Source organism: Elephas maximus, chromosome 4 (genome assembly GCF_024166365.1).
Source record: "Elephas maximus indicus isolate mEleMax1 chromosome 4, mEleMax1 primary haplotype, whole genome shotgun sequence".
Classification (NCBI taxonomy): domain Eukaryota; kingdom Metazoa; phylum Chordata; class Mammalia; order Proboscidea; family Elephantidae; genus Elephas; species Elephas maximus.
The window spans coordinates 109815460-109837436 of NC_064822.1; the positions used below are offsets into that span (position 1 = coordinate 109815460).

Genomic DNA, 21977 nt, shown 5'->3' on the forward strand with positions numbered 1-21977 from the left:
CTACCAATTGAAAATGAATAATCGCATCCTCTGTTCCCCATGGAAACAGCCCCGCCCAACTGGCCCTCCCGCCCTATTCCGTCGGGCCATCTTGGCATTTTATTGAGTGTTCAAACTGACAATCAAATGTCTGTGCCTTCTGACTGGACACCTTGCTTCCGCTAAGCAAGATAGTACAATGATTGGTCAATAGGGCAATGGCTGGCATTCTGTAGTCCAATGACTCTTATCCTGGGCGGGGCCTAATGGGGACGTAGGGCCAATCAGCGGCGGCGTTGCTTTTGCGGCTCCACGTCGGCACCAGCTGCGGGGCAAGATGGAGGCGCTGATTTTGGTAGGAGCCGGAGGGGCCGCGGAGAGCTGCGGTGTCCAGAGGGGCCGGTAGTCAGGGTTCAGCCCGACTGAGAGGGAGGAGAAGGGGGACTTCTGGGTAATTATCGGGTACTGAAGGTTCTGCTGGCTCTGGAATGAGTATGTGGCCTACTGCAGGAGCTAAAGCCTCGGATTAGAGTAGGAAGCCATGGGGGAAAGAAGGCATAGGGTTGGTGGAAAGTTGAGGGGAGCACATGGAGTCCTCAGGATACATAGAATTGCAAGCGTACTGGATTGGGGCCCTTCAGGTTCCCCCTAATTCTTAGCATCTCCTAATTTGAGTTTTCTCAAATCTCCAAACTCACCCCAAATTTTAAGACCAGAGTTCAGGTGTTTTGTCTCTTCCGGATGGTTGTCAGAGTTTGACTCTTCATCCTTTGTCACATTCCTTCAAAAACTTTTTTTTCTCCTTACATCGGTTTCCCGTTAATCCTTCTTATATATGCCTGTCATGAGAGAGAATCATTGTGTCCATCAAAGCTCTGGAATACAGTTCTTGATAAAGTTAGCATAGATTGTGCAGTGTTTTTCTAGACTCCTTATTCTTTTTTTCCTTTTCCCTCCGTATTTAGACTTTAGGAACTTTTATTGTAGGATCTGATATGCTGACTCCCTCTTCTGGCAGTATGAGAATTTGGGTGGCTTTAAAGGGGTTGCATTAGCTCCTTGGTCCATAAGATCCGTTTTGCTTGTTTAAATGAATGAATTCCTTAATTGAGTTGAATTCTAGGCCTCTTTCCAGAGCACCTTTTCTTGTTCTTTCCTTCTGACCTAATACACATACACCTGTAGATCCTCATCAGCTAAAACTGAGTAATAGGTTTCTATACCCCTCTTTCAAATTGGTATAGAAATCATTTTGTTCTCATCATCTAGGTTGGCCCAGTGTAGATAGAAAACTTAAATTGCAGGCAGTTTTTAATATATCTTGTTTTCAGGCAGTTACCCGGTATTCTTAACCAGTTCACAGATTTAGGACAGATGCTAGGGAATTGGTTTTTTTGGAAGTTTTGGGGAATTTTTAGGCTCCCCTATTTCTGTTTAGAAGGAAGCCTGCTTGGAGGTAAAAGAGTGAGGGAGATGATACTTGGGGAGGCTTTTTAACAAGGCACCTGGGTCTCTCTGTAATGCTGAATCCAGGGAGTTCTGTGTGAAAGAAAGTCTTTGTCACATTTTCTCTTACCTCAGTTTCCTGTTCCTGCTTCTGCAGTGAAGTCTGTTTCAACCCACTTCTTTCCTATATCCAATTAAATGCCTAAGATGCTGCGTTCATGGTATCTCTGCTGACTTGGTTAGATACCTCCGAACTTTGGTTTTGAAACTATGTTGTAGTTGATTCTGACTCATAGCGACCTCGTGTGTGTTAGAGTAAGTAATGATTCTTTATTATGAGGAACCTATGTAATGGGATTTAGGGAAAGCAAAGTATAGGGAAAAGGGCTTGCTCAAGAAACACAGTGTCAGAACTAGGATTAGATTTTTATTTCTTCAACCTCCTAGACCAAGTTTCTCTCTGATGTGTTACTGAGTTTGTCTCATCATGGGCTTTCCACCTCTTTATGGAATATTGTCCTTTCAGCCATCAGTTACATAAACCTTTGGACGGAGACAGAGTACCAACTCCTGTACTGTACCAGCTGCCAGGGTTCTTCGGATATTAAATGCATTTCCCTTGCTCTGGGTTAGCTCTTTCCAACATTTTTTTGCTCCTTACATTTTAATTTATTTTTGTCCCCCAATTAAAAATATATATACTTTCCCCGCATCCATCCAGCCTTTCTCAGCTGGAGTCTTATGAGAGAATTAATCCATGATGCCCTCAGGCATCTATTGTAAAATGGAATCAGCTTATTCCTCTGCATCGAGAATGGCATTAGTTATGTACCATCCTTGGGAGAAATGAGAAAAATAGTCACTTCAGTAATTTTTTGTGTTCTGTGCTTCAGATGAGGAACCCTGGGTGAGAGTCAGGTGATATTTCCTAAATCTCTTTCTCACCTCACTACCCTCATATACTGGCCCACCAAGTTAGGTCCATTTTATTAAGAATCAGAGCCCAGTTGGTGCAGTGGTTAAGCGCTCAGCTGTTAACTAAAAAGTCAAACCTACCAGCCGTTCCTCGGGAGAAAGCTGTGGCAATGCTTCTGTAAAGATTTACAGACTTGGAAACCATGTGGGGCAGTTCTCTCTCCTGCAGGGTCTCTATGAGTCGGAATCAACTTGATAGCAGCGGGTAAAAAATCACCTTTCTTCACTGCTTCTTTTTATCTCATTGCCTCCTCTGTCTACTCAGCATCATCTCCTGATTCTTAGGTGGCCATCTTCGTTATGAGAAGAATGAGGAATCTCTGAATTTCCCCTTAGATCTCTACTGAACTAAAGAGTTTACCTGAATAATATTTAGCAAGCCACTTCTTGGAACAGATTGCTAACAAAATTTCTTTAGGTTTCCTCCCTTCACATTTTATTTCCTGGTTTGGTTGAACCTCTGGGGAAGTCTTATGAGAGCATATTCTTCTATCCTCACCTCACTTCTACAAGGCACACAGAGAAGGGAAGGGTGAGCTAGGGATGGTCAAGAAGAACTATTGACCAAAATTTGCTCTGATTATGGGAATTTTTTTCTTTTTTTGTACTTTAGATGAAGGCTTACAGAATGAACTAGTTTCTCATCAGACAGTACACACATTGTTCTATGACATTGGTTAACAACCCACGACATGTCAACACTCGCCCTTCTCAACCCTGGGTTCCCTATTACCAGCTTTCCTGTTTCCTCCTGCCTTCCAGGCCCTGCCCAAGGGCTGGTGTGTCCCTTTAGTCTTGTTTTGTTCCATGGGCCTGTTCAATCTTTGGCTGAAAGGTGAACCTCAGGAGTGACCTCTTTACTGAGCTGAAAGGGTGTCCAGGGGCCATACTCTTCAGGGTTTCTCCAGTGTCTGTCAGGCCAGCAAGCCTGGTCTTTCTTTTTGAGTTAGAATTTTCTGCCTTTTTCTCCAGCTCTGTCCGGGACCCTCTATTGTAATCCCTGTCAGAGTAGTCAGTGGTGGTAGATGTGGTCCATTAGTCCTTTGGACTAATCTTTCCCTTGTATCTTTAGTTTTCTTCATTCTTCCTTGCTGCCGAAGGGGTGAGACCAGTGGAGTATCCTAGATGGCCCCTCACAGGCTTTTAAGACCCCAGATGCTACTCCCCAAAGTAGAATGTAGAACATATCCTTTAAAACTATGTTATGCCAGTTGAGCTAGGTATTCGATTATGGGAATTTCTAAATACCAAAAAGCTTCTTTCATTTAGGTGCTTTAAAACAGGTGACATTTCTTTCTTGAATTAAGTAATTCAGGCATAGCTTCCAAGCTGATTTGTCTCATCTTTCTCGGGTCTCCTTGGAGTTTCTAAGGAAAGAGACCTTTATCTCTCTTAGTTCCCAGTGTTTAATAATAATGCTCCCAGCTGCATTTTTGGACTCAGCTTCTTTTCTCATGCTGTTGCTGCTGATTCCCCCTTTTTCAGTTGTGAATGGAGAGGGATCTCAGTAGGTCACCATTCTCCATTAATAAGTTATGGAATATTAAAGATCAGTCAGTGACTTATCTCCTTCCCACCTTCCCCTTTTACCCTTTTTCCTCAAAGCTGAATTACTCTAGCAGTCTAGATCCTTAAATCTTTCCTCATAGGTTTTATTTTTCCTAATCCTGTCTAGATAAGGAGCCCTGGTTGCACAATGGTTAAGCCCTTGGCTGCTAAGCACAGGTCCGTGGTTTGAACCCACCGATTGGCTTTGTGGGAGAAAAGTCCTGGGGATCTATCTGCTCCTGTAAAGATTACAGCCTAAGAAACCCTATGGGGCAGTTCTGCTCTGTCACAATGGATCGCTGTGAGTCAGAATGAACTCAACAGCACACAACAATCCTGCCTGGATTCACTTTCTGACTGCTCTTCCAGTGCTTTACAGACTAGACTTCTAATTCTCTCCCCTCCTCTTAATAACGTTTCTGTCCTAAAATAGTGACCAAATCCCAAATTCTAAGTGTCATTCAAAAATCAGGCTATACAAAGTGCACAGGATATGTGTATATGTGGAGTAAGGAAACTCTGCAAAGTACATCAGTGTCTCTTCAAGGCCGATGTTGCTCTGTGGCCTTTTCTTCCTGAATCATCTTAATGGGGCTTTTGTTAAATTCCTTTGGCACGAACAGTAGAGGTACTTGGCTTAAATGCCCCCTCCCCCTGCTCTAGGCAAAGGTATCAATTACATTAAGCCCCCAAAGCACTCCCATCTCGTTCCTGGCAGTCCCTTGTGCCCCTCTCCCAGCTGCGTCCTTGCTGGTGCCTGGCCCCTCCATTTCGTTAGGAGAAGCAATCTTGTTCCTGCTCTATGGAGATATATTTCTCAGCTAGGGCTCAAGCAGTGCCAGCACTGCCCCCAGTGAGGTCCCTGGCAGCCATAAAAATTTTTATTGTGATTATGTTGGTGTCGGGGTGTCCATCTGGGTTATTGCACACCTAGTTTAATTGATTGAAGTTTAATTTATTGACACTTCAAATTAAATGATCAGAATAAACTGTGCTGTTACTCTGGCCGGCTTGTTTTAATGGTTGATTGCTGGAAGCAGACCTTGGCTTGAACTAAAACCCCTAAAGAGCAATTGACGCTGCTTCTAACTCTCCCCATGTCTTGCCCTCCAAGAAGACCTCGTTATAGATTTCCGACGTATTTATATATGTTTTTTCCCTCTCCTTCACAGTGGTGGGAAAGAGTTGGTCCCTGGCAAGGTATAAATTATATCAAAGGTCTAGGGGAGCTGTCACATGGTCAAAAGAGGCGGAGGGGGCCTCCATGTGAAGAAAGCCAGACCCTTGAGAAGTCAGGTCTTCTCAGGGAGGCAGAGGGTGAATGTAGTTACCCAGATATTTGAGGGAGCGTAGTGGCTTTATGGCAGATTTAGGGTCTTTTTCATCTAGACACTTGCTGCTGTTTTTTACTTTGTCAACAAGGATATTGACAAGAAAACTAGTTGTGGAAAGAAAAACTAGAGGATGGAATAGGAATAAAGAATCAGCGCCTACCTAACCACTTATGCTATTAAAAAAAAAAAAACCTGTTGACATTGGGTTGATTTTGACTCAGAGCGACCCTACAGGAAAGAGTAGAACTGCACCATAGGGTTTCCAAGGAGCGCCTGATGCATTTCAACTGCCCATCTTTTGGTTAGCAGCTGAGCTCTTAACCACTGCGCCACCAGGGTTTCCACTTAACACTATAGGAATTAGGAAAGGGTTGCTGAGTCCAGTACGTTATAAGATGGCTGCACTGGCAAGGGCCCTCTTCACAATGTTCTGCCCTGCCTCCCCCAATTCTGGGCATATTATGCCTTCTCTCAAATCGGATTGGTTAGAGGGAGCTGTCCTGTCCCTAGATTCCTTAGCCTCTGTCACCTCTTCTGGTATTTTAAACCCCATCTCTTCAAGAAGCCCTTCCTATTGTGTAACTGAAGTCATAAATGGTGCAGCTGAAGCAGGGTCCTTATTTGGCTTTTTTATTTTCCCAACCATCAAGGCAGATATTCTCATTGACAGCCCGTTGACCTGGATAGCTCTATCAGTTTTCCTATACTTCTTTTCTACTGTCACATTTTCAGAGAGAGAGTAGACGGAACCAAGGAGAACCAAGCAATTCTCCCTTAGGGGTTGATTTGGGGAGCAAATAGACTGAAAGATGAACCCAGAGGCTATCAGTTCCATCTTTCAGAGACTGGCTTTTTCTTTTCAGGAGCAGGAATTGGGAAAGGCATAAATCATGAAACAAAACATGCCCAAGGACACATTAGAAATGGATCCAACCCTATTTGATTTTTCCCTTTAAACGTGAGCTCCTGGATGATTACCAAACTGGAAAGGCAGAAACTTCTAATGTTGCTCTAGGCCTCAGGGTGTGGAGTACAGTCAGATTTTTACTTGTTCATTTCTCTTCCCAGTAATGCTGCTTTGTCCCCTCATTTTCAGTGATTCTTTGTACTTCCTTGATAGTTGAAGAGTTAGGGACTGTGTGATCCCTAATTTTCCAGCAGACAGGCTTTCCGAATTTTAAGGAAAGGCCTGAGACTTTGCATTCCTGAAGGGCTTGGGGCCAGGTTGTCTCTGTCCTGCCCATTTCACAGCCACCACATTCTGCCATTGAAATCTGGAGGGGGTGAGGTTCTGATATTTGCTCCCCCTGCTGGTTGTGTTAGTTTTTTCAGTCATATTCATTAATTTATGAAGGCCACACACATTTATTGAAGTCATTATTAGGTGCTAGGCAAAGGAGAAGGGGTGGGGTGATTTGCAAAAGTATCACTCACTTTCCTCTTTTTTCTACCTATCCCTATACCGTCTTATCATCTTCAGAGAGACTCAGATTTAATTCTAAACCCAGGTTTTTGAACTCTCTGAAGTCATAAAAGATTGTGAATGTATTTTTTTAGGAGCAAAGGCCCATAGATTTCATCAGCTCATCAAAGGGGTCTTGTGTAAGATCACAAAAGGTATTAACCAGTCTAGATCAGGCCTCTCATTTCTCTGATGAGGAAGCCGAGTCCCAGAGAAAATAGTACTTCAGTTTATGGCAGAGCCAGACTGTAATATGAGTGTCTTAGGAGTTCAGAGACATTTTCTCCTGTTCCTTGTATGTAATGTCAGAATTCTTGGTGACTGTGTGTCATGGATTGAATTATGTCCCCCCAAAAAATGTGTGTATCAATTTGCCTGGGCCATGATTCCCAGTTTTGTGTGGTTGTCCTCCATTTTGTGACTGTAATTTTATGTTAAAGAGGATTAGGGTGGGATTGTAACACCCTTACTGAGGTCACATCCCTGATCTAATGTAAAGGGAGTTTCCCTGGGGTGTGGCCTGCACCACCTTATATCTTACAAGAGATAAAAAGACAGGGAAGCAAGCAGAGAGTGAGGGGACCTCATACCACCAAGAAAGCAGTGCCGTGTCCCTTGGAACCCAGTGTCCCTGCACGGAGAAGCTCCTCGACTGGGGAAAATTGAGGACAAGGACCTTCCTCCAGAGCTGACAGAGAGAGCAAGGCTTCCCGTAGAGATGATGCCCTGAATTTGGACTTCCAGCCTACTTTACTGTGAGGAAATAAATTTCTCTTTGTTAAAGCCACTCCCTTGTGGTATTTCTGTTACAGCAGCATTAGATGACTAAGACACTGTGTTTTCCATATTTTGTATCTGTGTCAGGTAGGGAGATTATTTCTGGGTGGCTCTTCTTACCATCAGTTCTCCCTAAGACATGTGTTCAGTTCCTTCCAGTGTTTGGTCTCGTTTCAGCTGGGTAATGTTCCTTAGTACCTGTGGCTCCTATTCTTTCCTTAGTTGTGTTTATTGAATCTAAGCAAACCGTTGGTTGGTGTGTGAAAGCTGTTCTTCTCTGTCAAAGACTTTAGCTAATTCTTTTCTTTTCATCTGAAGTCCCTAAGCTTGTGGCTGACAAATTGGAGCCCTCAACCCCAGGGGAGCTCTTCATTTTAAAGAAGTTGGCACAGAGACAGAGAGTGAAATACCTGCTTACCTACATGGAGTTGGGAGTGATATCTAGGAATTTCTCCTTCTAGTGTCTCTGACCTGTCTTGGTGTTACTTTATAAATAGAATTGAGAAAAGAAAAATCGTGTTTTAGTTTCTGATTGATCAAGACATGTTGCCAGGGTACTTACTCCCTTTTGACGTGGCCCTAAGGATTTCTTTAGAAGTAGGGAATGAAGAACTCATCCAGATTCTTGTGCTTTTTTTTTTTTTTTTTTTTTGCTGTGTGGATAGCATCCTCTAACTCCTCAAAGTCTTCTTGTCCCACCTCCCAATGCATCAAATGAGCAGTTAGTCATAGCCCTCATATATCTTCTTTGTCAGTTTCAGTCATTGTTCTCCCGGTCATATTCTGGTGGCATAGCAGGATCTTACTCCAGCGTGTTCTCTTACTATATGTATATTGTGAACAGACTTAATTCAGTGCTTTTTCAGAGCTCTCCTCTACTAGTTTGACTTATAAGATGCACAATAGAGAGTTTTTATTCAGAGCTGCCTTTTTAATGTTTTTGCTAATAAGCCTTAGGAAGCTGCAGGGCAATTGGCAGGCCCACAGGGGGCAGCACTAGGAATGATTCTCTCCTTTAGTCCTGCATGTGCTGGAGGAGAGGGTACTGGGAGATGATGTTTTTCATCAGGTTTCAGAAGCCCGTGATTGAGATCAGAGACTCATTTTCTGCAGCCTAGCTGTTCATATGGTGTTGTTTTTGCTCTCCTGAGGAGAGTACTTTCTAGTTTTTTTGATAATAAAAACATACATGAAAATCTATCAGAGCCACCCAGTCTTGCACAAACCAATCTGCCTACACATCATTTCCAGGCACTGTTAGCATTTGAGGTGAAGTTCTGTTATACACTCAGGCTGTGGCTCTGTGAAAGTCAGTGCATCACAGAACTTTGTCTCGAAAGCTTTCTAGCAGCTACCCGTTTGGGAGGTAAAAGGGAAGAACAGACCTTTTAAATCCTTTGAATATGGCCCTAAACTTGTAGGGCCTTTCTCAGCAATCATCATGCAATGTGTTGCAAGGTCAAGCCTAATCCATTGTCCAGTAAGCCTATTTCTCAATAGCTGGGAGTTATTTATAAACTTGCCCTTTGCAAAAACTTAAAATGAAATCATATTATCAGTTATGGCTTCCAGGGCCTTTAAACTGGCTGGTTTTATAGCACGAGGGGCTCTTCTGGCCCTCCCCATTCCTGAGAGGTAAGGGACCCAGGTTGAGGTGGAACGAGCTGCAGTCAGGACGTGGCAGGAGAAGTAAAGGAGAAGCTGCTGGCTCCAGCTCTAGTAGAGTGGACTATTAAAGCAGTGTTTACACTCTTGCCTAAATTGCCAGCTTTTATTAGTGTGAGCCTTCCTTTGGAAGCTTGAAATGGCCAGTCTTGCCTGCCTTTGCCAGTCTTTAATTCTTCCCAGGAAGAGCCAGTGTTTCTGATCTTGAGGTTTCTTTGACAGTGTCTTCTAGGAAGCCAACGAAAAGAGCCAGGAGCAGATCCCAGGCATGTTTCTCTTTTTGCCAGCATGGCTGTCTTAGATACTTGCACGATGTTGGCCATAAAGGACCTTGCCTGACTCTCCCAGTTGGCTAGTGGCCATGAGGGTTTTTCTTTCCTCTGGGTTCCCATTCCTTCTAGGGATGCCAGACTCTGTGGCTGTGAGAACCAGTTACCTATGCCAGATCAATGCCCACTTTAAATCATCAGGCAGCTCTCTGAGGTACAGTGCTAAAGTATTCCAAGGAAAAAGTATTTTGTTCCCTATGGACTGCTTTTCTTCTATTACAGAAATTTAATGCATTGATGTCCCCCTTTTGGTGAATTTAGGATTCATGTTGCTATAGAACCGAGCCTGCCTTATGGGAAGATCTTTCTGTGGGAAATCAGGAGTTAGGAGGGCTGCTTCTTTTTGGGAACTTGTAGACTCTAGACTTCCTTCTGCTAATCACAGAGTTCCTTAGTTTGAGAGAGGAGTTCCTCATGCCTTGTTTATTCCAGAGGGTAATGTTTATAGAGTAGGCATCTCTAAGGAGAATTTATCAGAGGAAAGACAGAGTTGGTAGTAGTATTACCCAAAATGGCCACACCAGAAAATCCATCTATACATGGAAGTTTTATCATAAGAAGGTCTCCTAGATGCTTACTGCATTAGGAAGTTTTTACTTTATTCTCAAACTTTATTTTTGATTCAGCAAATATTGAGAGTTTAGTATACACGTCAAAAGTTGTAGACACTCGAAATAAATCAGTTAACAAAACACAGAAATTGCTGCCCTCAAATTCAAGTGGGGAAGCTTACATACTCGATAACCTTGTTCTCAAAAGACTACGTTCCCTTCACTCCCATTCTTAATTACCCCTGAGCTAGGATTGGTTCTTTACAAGGGACAACAAACCTGGAGCCCCATGGGAGAGTTTACCTTTGCAAAGGCTGCAGTTTCTGGGACACTGGCAATGATTCTTTCCTCGTCACCCTTGAGTCTTTGTTGAGATGTACTTGGAGGATGTGTTTAGCCCCTTTGAGTACTGTGGGTTTCCTAAGTAAGACCAGAAAAAAGAGGTAGCAGAGCAACAGCCTTGTCTCATAGCACAGGGATACCCATGGTGAGTAATGTTGATTAGAAAGGAATCGGAGGCTAGAAGCTCCTTCCATACACATACTACTGCCTCTTTCTTCCCTTCTGTCCTCTCCTAGTTTGCTGGTTCTCTAGAAGTTGCAGGGAAAGAGAAGAGAGAGCATCAGGCCACCACCGCTTTTGCAAAATGATATGCTTGTAATTAAAGAAGGGAATTGTTTGAGTGTACCCATCAAGGTTGAGGCTGCAGTTCCTTCACAAGAGCCAGTTTGATTCTTGGTAGTAAAAGAAAACTCCCTTCCTGCTCACTATCTCCAGGCCCCAAAGCGTTTCTCAGGTAGATCCTCTTCTTATTGCGTCTTAACTCTCCCAGCATTCAGGTCAGTGCTTATCCCGGGAAGTTATGTGGTTGGGGCTACAGTGGGGAATTGGGATCACTGGAAGATGAAGGTCTCACTGGACTGCATTTAGAACTGGTGTGTGTGTGTGCACCCGAGCGTGCCTGCATGCACGGGTGTGTATGCGCACGCATTTTATTTCGTCTGTTCAGTGTGTGGGTGGTTTAAGGAAGGCTTGCTTTATGCCTCTGCATTGCTACTGCATTGGAACTGCAGAAACTTCCAAGTACACTTGGGCATTCAACCCTGTTTTCAGATGGCCTTGTGCAGTGCCTATTAATTAATCTGGTCACATTTCCTACCCACTGGTACATGGAATCCCGGGGAGGGAGGGTAATTTGGAAAATAATTGTGGTATAATATTTGGAAATAATAGCCCTCTATTAAAAAAAAAAAAAAATTTTTTTTTTTTTTTATGAGTCTGGCTCAGATAAAGTTTCTCCGATGCTGCTTTAGAGACCTTTGTTCAGGTGCCCCCTTCCTTACCTCAGTTTGCTCACCACTTGGTAATTCTCACAGGGAAATGTTAAAATCTAACCACGTTGGGGTAGGGGACATACAGAAGCCCCAGTATATCCCCTTGTAGCCCCAGTGGTACCGAGGGGAAGGCGTCTAGTTTTCCAGTGGTTGTGGGAACTTTTAGGACTGAAGGTGTGTTCATATCTCTTCAGGAACCCTCCCTGTATACTGTCAAAGCCATCCTGATTCTGGACAATGATGGAGATCGACTTTTCGCTAAGGTGAGATTCTATTTCAAGTTAGTTTAGGAGCAGGACAAAGACTTACCCCAAGATTTGAATCTTGGGACTGACCTTTTAAATTCATGTTCCTTGATACTATAATTTTGAAAATTCTTCCATCTTACTTTGACCACTCCAGATAAAGTCTGAGCTGCTTTTGTCCCTTAGTTGCCTTGCTTCCCTACTTGCTGTCTTCAGACTTGTCCTCCTTTGTTATCTGTATGAGAGCAGGGAAAAGCTTCAGGGTCTTGACTCCTGAACAAAGCAGTGTCTAGACATGAGAAGCAGTCTTCCCGTGGCTGTAACTCCTGTCGCCTTCCCTCCTACCTTATCACCCTGCCTGAGTTTTTCCAGAAAACTCTCTTGCAGGTCCAAGGTTCCAGCCCTGGGTCTGCAGTCACCATCAAGCTTATTATCTCCTGACTTTCCCAGTGTGATGTTTCTAACTTCGGGTCTTTTGAAAAGAGGAGAAAGGACACCCCTCTCCTCTCCCTCTGTATTCTCCCCCTCCTGTAGAAATTTCTTCTGTCCCTGGTGTATTAACTCCAGGCTAGCATAGCATAAATCAATCAGCAGGTAGAGATTAGTTTAGAATTCACCAGCTGTTCCTCCCTGTAATTGGATGTAACTATGCAGGACACCTTTTGAAACAGTTACCCAGTTACTAAATGCCAGACCTGTCATAGGTCTTCAGCTGACTGCGACGGATTAGCCCCTAAAGAGCAGAGCAATTTAGCAGCCCGCATCTCCGCCCCCTTGCCAGGGAGAGCTTGGGAGTGGGCTCAGCGATGTGCTAGATTGCCTCCTGCTTCTTTCAGTTTCTGGAAAGAAAAGGTAAGATACTAAAGCACAGGGCAGGGTTTTGCAGCTTTTCCCCATTCCTCAGCTTCATACAGCAAGTGAGAGTCTGAAAGAAACATTCTTCACTCCTGATGTCTTTTGTGTTCACTGGCACTGCTCCGTGATCCGGGGTAGCTCCTAAGAAGTACTTGTTGAGAATGGCCTCAGGAGAATTCTCCTAGAGCAGAGCCTGCTTGTAGGGCTCATAGGTCTCCTGCCCTCACACAGTCTTAGGAATGTTAAGTGAGGAACCTTAAAAAAAATTTTTTTTTGTATTAGGTTACTCATTGGCCATTCCCTGCTTCTACAGTCCTTCCTTCTCCATGTTCATATTTATCCTTTGCCCCATGTCTTGAAGGAGAGACATCCAAGACCCCAGTCACTAATCATTCTGGGCTCCCAGCTCTAATGACCCAACCCTGTCTCCCTTCCCTCTGACCAGTACTATGACGACACCTACCCCAGTGTCAAGGAGCAAAAGGCCTTTGAGAAGAACATTTTCAACAAGACTCATCGAACTGACAGTAGGTCATTTTCCTCTCACTACACCCTGTGTTGAGGGAACCATGGTGGGAAGGGGGTGGTGACAAGACTGTGAAGAAAGAATAAAATGACTCTGTCTCCTTTTTTCCTCCTCCCCTCGTATAATAAACTCTTCAGAAATGTAATGGGGAGGTGAGTGTACCTCACACGGGAATACCGTGCTGGAAGGATGGCTGTTAGCTACCTGTCTAGTCCCTGGATTTATGAGCCTCACTTGACAAATTTAACTGCAGCTCTGCTTATTGTACCGCATCCATTAGGGCAGGTAAATGGAAGTCTGTAAAGGTGACCGCTCTGCATTTTCACCTCCGAAAGATCGACTAGTATCCTGTCTCATACGCAAGCAGGGAAATAAGGGGTAGTGGAGAAGATACATTTAGACACCCCAAAGTTTATGTATCTGTTTTTCTCCCTCCAGAAAACAAAAAGCAGGTCAACTTTGGACTTTGGGGGTCATCACAACCTGTCTTACCTCAGCCCAAAACAGTTGGATACCAGTTTATGGTAACTCCTTCTGTCGTCTTTATCTCATGCTACCCGCTGTTTCCATCTTTCTCCCCAGGTGAAATTGCCCTCTTGGAAGGCCTGACAGTGGTATACAAAAGCAGTATCGATCTCTATTTCTATGTGATTGGTAGCTCCTATGAAAATGAGGTAAGCATTCCTACCCTTTCTGATTCTATTTCTTAAACCCCAGGCACTGGGCCCTAGGAATTATTCCTCTGACTTCTGGTTAGTCTAAAGAAGTCGTCAGAGATCCCTGCCAGCCTCACAAACATGGCTGAACAAATAAACCAGCCTAGAAAGGACATTTTCCCAGATTTATCTTTCATCTCCATGTAGGTAATACTATGTATATTTAATGCATACTGACATATAATATCCCCGTCCTTCCCTGGATAGTGTTTTTTAAGATGGATTTCTGAAGTGCGGTCAAGGTTGGGGAGTTACCTCTTCTTACTTTGAAGGATCCACACCTGACCAGGCTTGAACCAGTTAGCCAATGCTCCGGAGTTACGTTGAAACCATACACTTTGAATGGGTCACTTCAGAAGGCTGTGAATGTGGTACTTAGCTGTTTCTGATATGGGTGAAAAGCTGTTTACTTCAGGTAGCAAATTCTGGGAGAGTAGGTGAATGAAAGTAAGCATTCCTACCTCCAGATTATATGAAGAAAAAGTTTGAGGAACCTACTGACCTCTTATTATTGCTATAAGAACATTGTAAGCACATTTGTATTTAAACCTTGCAACACTTCTATGAGTTGTATCTTTAGCACCAGGTGAGGAAACTGAACCTTGAGGAACCATATGAAATTAATTGTATTTGATCACTGTTGAACTATAAAAGGGATGATTTCATAGGGTTCCATCTAATAACTTTTCCAGGGTCACCCATCTAGAAAATGGCTCAGTGGGGACTCAAACCCAGACCTGACTCCACAGCCCATGCTCTTTCCATTCACTCTGCTGCTTTCCCCTAACCTCAACTATTGCTTGGTTGACTTCTCTACCTAAGACATTAAAAGAAAAAAAAGACATTAGGTAACATATATAGTTGGTGAAGACATGTAGAGAACTATGACATGGAAGTTCTGTTTGAACATTCTGGCAAAAAGAGACCTCACATTTTGGTATCGTGTAGCAGAATAATTTCCATGAGAAACCACAGATCCTGTCTTTCTGTCACTTCCACCTTATGCTTTTGGTTCTTTGTGAAAGCATGTGCCTTTTGATGCTTAATAAATTAGAGGGCTTTGCTTTCAGGTAGTTTCTTTGAGGGCCTTGAACCTTATCCTTTTGCTTCCTGTATCTCTCAACAGCTGATGCTCATGGCTGTTCTGAACTGCCTCTTCGATTCATTGAGCCAGATGCTGAGGTGAGCAGGCCATTTTTGGTGTCTGTTTGTGAGACAAAGTAACTGTTCTTCAGATTTGTGGAGGATCAGCAGAGGCTCCAGGGAATTGATTTAGTTTAAGAAGCTGGAGTTTTTTTTTACCTCAGAGTTACTCATACTGACAGGAAGGACTAAGATGGAAAGCATGTGATTCCCATGGAATAGTTCTCCTAAGGAAGGTGATTAGGAGGGAGTAGAATCTTGACCTCTGTGTATCCTTTTGTATTCCCCAGGGACTCTGTCAGAATTCTAAGAAGCGCCTTCAAGGTGCTTTCTTTGGCTTCATTCTTTACATTAGAGGAAGGGAAAAGGCAAGCATAGGGAAATGTCCAAGATGAAGTATCAGTCTCTGGAAATGGCGGCAAGACTACAAACTTTTCTAGCCCTTAATTTTTCCCTTCTGTAGAGCAGGACCCTCTCTTCCCCTTCTGCCTCCCACCAGCCCTCTGGTCCTCGTGTACATTGGCAGTAGGAAAGATATAAGATACTTTTCTTGAAAATATCCATAGCTCTGAACATCATTTCCCCAGAAGCTCCCATGTGAACCCAGTACAGACAGCCATCCGGAGCAGAGCAGCAGGCGCTCTCAGCCTCACAAAATCAGCAGGGCGAATGGCACAGATTTCCTCAGGAAGGGAATGATTTATTTCTTAGCCAGGTGAATGAATAGACTTTGTTTTGAGTGATCTAGTGAAGGAGTCAAACTGATGGATGTGACTGGCCACATGTACCAACCACTGAATCTGAGGCTGGTGGATGAGGGCCCTGACTATTCCTGGCCCCCTGGTTGGGCTTCTTTTCAGGGTCTGAGCAGAGCTGGAGAGGGAGGGAAGTAAGGGGAAATGGAGAGGGACTTAGGAGGCTTGTCACTACTTGATGCAAAGAGTTTGCCCATCAGCCCTCCCCTGCCTCTCACCACCTTCAGACTGAGTTTTAGCTTCATGTATTTTTCCTTTTTCCACCCACTGATGTCAGTGTTCATGAGCAGTGTCAGGCACAGCATCGTGACAGGTAGGAAAGAAATAATAGATCTGGGTAATCAACCCCTGAATAGTCAGAAATTGGCTGTATTTTAAAAATCCATTTCTGATCCTTCCTCAGCAAGTAAGAGTAGGAAGGGATTTAGAGTGGATTTAGGGAAAAGTTCTTCTTGACCTTATTCTTTTGTCTGTGTGGTTGGTGGAGACATTTATTGGTTTAGTTTGGGACCTCCAACTCAGACAATGTCCTAGGATTTCTTTTACACACAGGCTGATTTTTCTTTTCTCTTGGTGGGGGCGGTCAGGAAAAATGTAGAAAAGCGAGCTCTGCTGGAGAACATGGAAGGGCTCTTCTTGGCTGTGGATGAAATTGTGGATGGAGGGTGAGTTCTCTGCCCTGACTGGACCTCCCTGGGTCAGAGATAAGGTGGTGGGGTAACTGCCCTGTCCTAATGCAAATGGGCTGAGTGCCCAGAGGCCCTATCCTCCTAGTAAGTTGGTCCTTCAGGACAGAGTGAACAGTGTTCTCTTCTTTGTCTTCATAGGGTGATCCTAGAGAGTGATCCTCAGCAAGTAGTACACCGGGTAGCATTAAGGGTAAGTAGGAGTGTGTTCCCCTGAACCCTCCAGCTACTCACAAACACCCTCCAGGGCTAGACCTGCTGAATGCTTTCTTACTTAAATGCCTCGGAGGGTCAGGGCTCATAGAATACAACTTTCTTCTTCCCTTTTAAATTCTTATTGTCCCAAAGAAGGGAAGCAGAAGGAACTTATTTCTGCCCCTAACATCTCATAAAGTCTGCACAAACTGGACATTTAATACATAAACTTTCTGAAGGAACTTGAGGTGGTGTTATTCCTTCTTTGGGGATAGATCCTAGTCATCTGAGGCAGATGAGTGTCTTCGTTATCCTTTAAAGCTTTATATTTATCCTTTAAAGCTTTATATAACTGAGGACCAAAAAAAAAAAAAAAACACCAAACCTGTTGCCATCGAGTCGATTCCGACTCACAGTGACCCTACAGGACAGAGTAGAACTGCCCCCCATAGAGTTTCCAAGGAGTGCCTGGTGGATTCTAACTGCTGACCTTTTGGTTAGCAGCCGTAGCACTTAACCACTATACTACCTGTACCTCTCAATCAGAGAGTACTTATTTGTCAGAATCTGTCCTTTTTGGTGCTAGTAGTATTAGGAAGGGGCCTCTGAGTTAGCTATAGAAGGCTCTGAGTCTGTTGGGGAGACGATGGTGGCTGCAGAGAGAGCTCACCAGAAATTGTGGGGGTATAGAGATGTCTGAGCAAAGCAGGTCTCCCCATTTACAGAATGTCCCAGCTCTGACCTCCACAGAGTGAAGGCTGACAGTGCCGGGTAATGGGAAATCTTCTCCCTTAACTGCTATGGGCTCCATTTGCATAGTTTAATCTTCTCCTCTAACATATGTCTCTATGTGGCAAGAGAGAGGGTCCCCCCCACCAACCCCCCTTCCCCTTCTCAGGCTGCTGTTGCAGCAGTTTATTTCTTCAAATTAACATGCTGTCGTTACCCATCAGGCCTTGCAGGATCCATTAAACTACCCCTAGCTCCCCCTTACCCTTTCCCTATCCATATTGATATTCAGGGAAGGTCTTCTCTGACTAGGGAATCAGGTCCCCACCCCCAAGTTGAGGGAGTTGAGGATCAGATAACTTGCTGATTACTTGGAATGGAATACATCTTTTAAGTCCTCCTGCCTTAAAACAGAGAGATGGAGGAAATGACTCTTTTTTGCTCACAGAGCCTCAGGCCAAGTGAAATTTTGACTGTATTATGGTGATTCCTTCCCAGAAAGGACTGAGAAGTTTGGGTCTCTGCCCTTTGCTTAAGCTTAAAGAGCCACCTCTTTCTTCTCCACCACCAAATTCCAATCAGGCCTTAACTCCACCTTTCTCCCATGCTGAATGGCTGTCTCTGTGCCATAGGGTGAAGATGTCCCCCTCACGGAGCAGACCGTGTCTCAGGTATGGCTTTCTCCCCTCTTCCTCTCCAGATGGAATGAGTTATTAAAGAGGCTAGAATAGCATTCCACCGTGACACGCCAAATCTGAATGGCACTAGAGCCTGAAAACACATCTTCCTAGGCTCCCTTTTATTACAGAGAACTGGGACACAGAGAGTCAAAGGCTTCTAACCCCCACCCCCACCTCCTATCCCAGGTATCCCAGTTTCCTGTGAGCAGTGGCTGTCAGCTTTGCTGTGTACCCTTCAAACCCTCCCTGCCTGCTGCCTCATTCAGTGATTTATTCCCCAGCAGAGGCTTGCCTTAAGCAGATGGTCTGTGTGCACACACACTCACACTCTCTCTCTTATTATTCAAATGAGGGCCAAGCTGGAAATGCATATTCCAGAACATGCAGGCTTTGCAGATCCATCCTGCTACCTGACTGCAGATAGATTGTCCACCTTAGCTGGGGGCAAGGGAGGGATTCTGTTTTCTCCCCACTGGCAGATCTCTCCAGGAAGTCCATCTGGATGTAGTACCACCCTCCTTTTTAACATACATCTAGTAACCCCCAGTTTTTTTTCTTTCCCCCAGGTATACCTCTTCTCTCTTCATTCCCCCAGTGGATTTGAATTTTTTTGGAATTTCCCAAACTGACAATCCTCTAGGGCCGTAGAGGGCTTCTTTCCATCCCTCTTCCCTTGGGGATTTTCTACTCCCCATTTTCTAAGGACAGGGAAGGCAAATGAGGGGAAGGAGATCCCCAACCCCCCTGCCTACCCTGGCCCCCTAGTCAGCCTTTCCCAGTGCTGCCCTTTTCTCTGCAGGTGCTGCAGTCAGCCAAAGAACAGATCAAGTGGTCACTGCTTCGGTGAAGACCCTACTGTTCCTGGCTCCTCACCTCCCTCAAAACATCGCATGTCTACTGTGACTTCTAACCCAGTTCCCCAGCTGATACTCTCAGGGTCATCTTGGGGATCACAAGGGATCCTTAAAACTTTATCCTGTCTGTGGTTGTGCCCCCTACACACACACACTTTTTGTTTGTCTCACTCTTCTTGCAGTCCTGGGAGTAGAGCTCCCGCCAGATTTAGACACAGGACGGGGAAACACTCTCTTCCTTTCTAGACTGGATTATGCTCCCAGTCTCTCCTATCCGCCATATTTTCTCCTCAACTTATGTGCCCTTTGCCGCAGCTACGCCTCAGATCAAAGTAGAAGAAAGAATGTGCTGAGTGTGTTCCTCCCTTTGCCTTTGCCAGGGCTTCATCCCAACAGCCATATGTCCAGCGAGGGGAGGGAGAGAGAATTCTTTTCTATAGAATGAATGGGGGTGGGGAGAGGTACATGCAGTCTCAGCCCCAGCCCCACTTACTGGCCTCAGCCTGTTCTCCCATTCCTTCTTACTGCCCTGTCTTCCAGCCTTGGAAAAGAGATTGAGAGCAGCTCACAGGGAGGGGACAGAGTAGGAGAAACAGTGATTTTAATTTTATTGGATGAAGCTTATAAAATTCTGTATTTCAGACACAGCTGCATTCTGTACCCTGATCCTGGCTTATAGCTTCAAAACTGCTGTGGTCTGTGAATGTTCATTGTGGGAGTGTCTATCTCTTGGTCCACTGCCTTAACTGTCCACCTTACTGCCTGTGGGATCTTTTCCTGGCTTGTCCTCTCTGTGCCCTGGAGCAAAGCCAGTCCCTGGACCTAAAACTCCATTCTAGTCTTGGGAAGAAGAGTTTCTGCTCAGACCTGGGGAGGGGGCGGAATTTATGACTTGGGCCTCTGGGCTCTCTCAGTCCCTTAGTCTCCCCCACAGGCATTTCACTCCTCTACCTTGGGTCTACAGTCTCTGCTGCTTAACCCTATCCTCTCTCTGTCTCTGCCTCCATCTCACATCCAAGCAGTAGGTCTGGGTGCTTCTTCTGCCTGGGTTGTTGAGATAGGTGTCTTTCTTCATAAACCTTTGGGATGTGGATTTCCCCAGGAAGATGGAGGATGGGAACAGCTACTCCTGGGTCTAATTTTTCCTGTTGCGTCAAAACTTTCTTCCCACAAAAATATCTTAAACAACCTTAAGACTTAAGGGTTCTCTCCTCATTAACTGCCAATTCTCTCAGACCGAAGTGGGCAGGTAACTGGGCATATTGGAGGGGCCATCTTTGTGTAAGAGATGTATGGAATCAGGAGACAGCCACCTTCATACACTGCTCTGTGCAAAGAGGAATAAAAGAGATTTCTTTTTCCAAACTGCCTTTGTGTGATGTTTCTGTTCCTCTCTTTTTGGCAGCTGCTGCCATTCCTCCAGCCCCCCTCACTCCCCATCTTATAATAGTTCTTCCCTTCTACCTCAGAGACTCCCTCAGCATCCTCCCCCCATCCCTAATTTACGGGACTGTTTGCCTCCTTGGCATCTCTCAGTCCCCTCGCCTGGAAATTGGCGCCAGGGGTGGGGTGGGGATGGTATTTTCTCAGTGGGAGTCCCAGGGAACTGAGTTCTCCCCCCACCACTCCCAAAGCCAGCTGCCTGCTCCCGCATCAGCCATTAGTAACCCGGCGACGCGCACCTGCGTGGGGGCTCTCCTCCAGCCCTGGCTCCCTTCCTGCACCTCCCACTCCTGCTCTGAAACGGCACTGAGCGGGTTATTTATCTGAGCCAGTGCTGCTCCAGAAGGTCAGGACGGTGGTGTAAATAACCTCTTGCCATTTCCCCGTCCCTCCAGAGCCTGCTCCCCTCCCCTTCCTCCACCTTTATTCGCTCAAATGAATGTGGCTGGGCTGGCGCAGAGCCTGGCCCTGCATCTTAATGGGGCGGTGAGCTCACAAGATGGATTTAGCTGGGGGTTTTATGGTTGCTGCGGCGACAGGAGAATGCTTTGGTTTTCTTTACCCCTTCCTCTGCAGGATTTTAAGGAGGGTGGAGTGTGGGAAGCCCCCCTCTCCGATGTGATTTGAAGGGTCTCCTCAGTCACCTCTACTGCTCATAAAATGGGCCTGCAATTCCAGGATTAAGCAGGAAACCAAATTAGGACCTCGGATAGGGAAGGAAGGTAACCGGCGTGGGGAAACCTCTCCAGCATCAGGACGTGAAACAGTTGTCCAGTCTTGCCTGTCTTTTCCATAAGAACCTGACAATTAAGCTCAGCAACCTGTGCCTAGGATCCCCTTCACCAGATTTAAAAACAAAAAAATGCTTGGGTGTACCACCCTGCAGTTGTGCATTGAAAGTTGGAGTACAGGGGGCTGGATGAGGGCTGGGTATCTTTGCCTTGGCCAGTCTGAGCTGGGAGAAGCAGTGCCCCCAGCCTTACTATTTTTACCACTCTAATCTTACTACTACTCATCCAGCATTGATCAGGAGTGGTGCTGAGAGCGGCGTCCTATTTAATCCCCAAACTTGGAGTTCTCTGAGCTTGTTTCCCCAGCCTGGCCTGGTTTGAACTTCCCCTGCCTTCTCTGTTTCCTACTAGGACTGGAGCTCTGGTGTCCCAGCCTACCCAGTCCTGGCCTGCAATTTTCTTTCAGGCTATGAGCACTGACCGCAGCAGAGACTGGAAGAAGGGTCTGATTATTTCCCCCCCTTGGCCAGTTTCTGCTGGATTCTGGGCCTCTGTCTTTTTTTTTTCTCTGTCGTAAGCCTTTCTCTCTTCCCCATGGGACCCTGGGAGGCCCCTCCTTCCCTCTCCCCCCTTTCTTCCCCTTTGGCTGGGAAAGTGACTACAGCCTGAACAGTGCCAGACACCTGCCTGCCAGATGTGGCGATTCCCCATTCTTCTGCCCCCCTCCCAGTGTCTCTCCTTTCCTCACCCCACTGAGCTCAGGCAGAGGGAGCCCCCCCACAGGGTGATTTAGTGCTGCAGCCTCTCTGCCTCGAGTGCTTCCCTCCAGCTCCTCTCCCTCCCCCTGATGCCCATGCCCTCTCCTTTCTCACCATGTCCTGCAGCCACCTTCCTGGTACCACTGCCTCCTCCCATGCCCACTCCTGGGATGCTGGACTATAAGCCCCAGCTCCTGGACGGGAATGAAGGGGTGGGGCAGGGGCGATTGGCCTCTGTTTCACTCATGGGAGAGTACATCA

General features: G+C 45.5%; 1 protein-coding gene across 1 annotated transcript; it reads left to right on the forward strand.

Moving 5' to 3' along the window:
* Nucleotides 1-260: 260 nt before the first annotated feature.
* COPZ1 (COPI coat complex subunit zeta 1) lies at nucleotides 261-20149 on the forward strand. Its single transcript, XM_049883346.1, has 9 exons — nucleotides 261-334; nucleotides 11595-11663; nucleotides 12946-13027; nucleotides 13609-13700; nucleotides 14869-14924; nucleotides 16228-16305; nucleotides 16468-16519; nucleotides 17883-17921; nucleotides 18730-20149. Exons 1-9 carry the CDS (start codon nucleotides 317-319, stop codon nucleotides 18775-18777), a joined length of 534 nt encoding a protein of 177 aa, XP_049739303.1. The 5' UTR covers nucleotides 261-316; the 3' UTR covers nucleotides 18778-20149.
* The last annotated feature ends 1828 nt before the right edge of the window (nucleotides 20150-21977 follow it).

What these genes read in the sequence shown, in the direction of transcription:
- COPZ1 (XM_049883346.1), top strand. An exon ending in TCATTGAGCCAGATGCTGAG is followed by an intron (nt 14,925 to 16,227) that starts GTGAGCAGGCCA and finishes GGGGGCGGTCAG; the next exon opens with GAAAAATGTAGAAAAGCGAG. An exon ending in CGGAGCAGACCGTGTCTCAG is followed by an intron (nt 17,922 to 18,729) that starts GTATGGCTTTCT and finishes TTTTCTCTGCAG; the next exon opens with GTGCTGCAGTCAGCCAAAGA.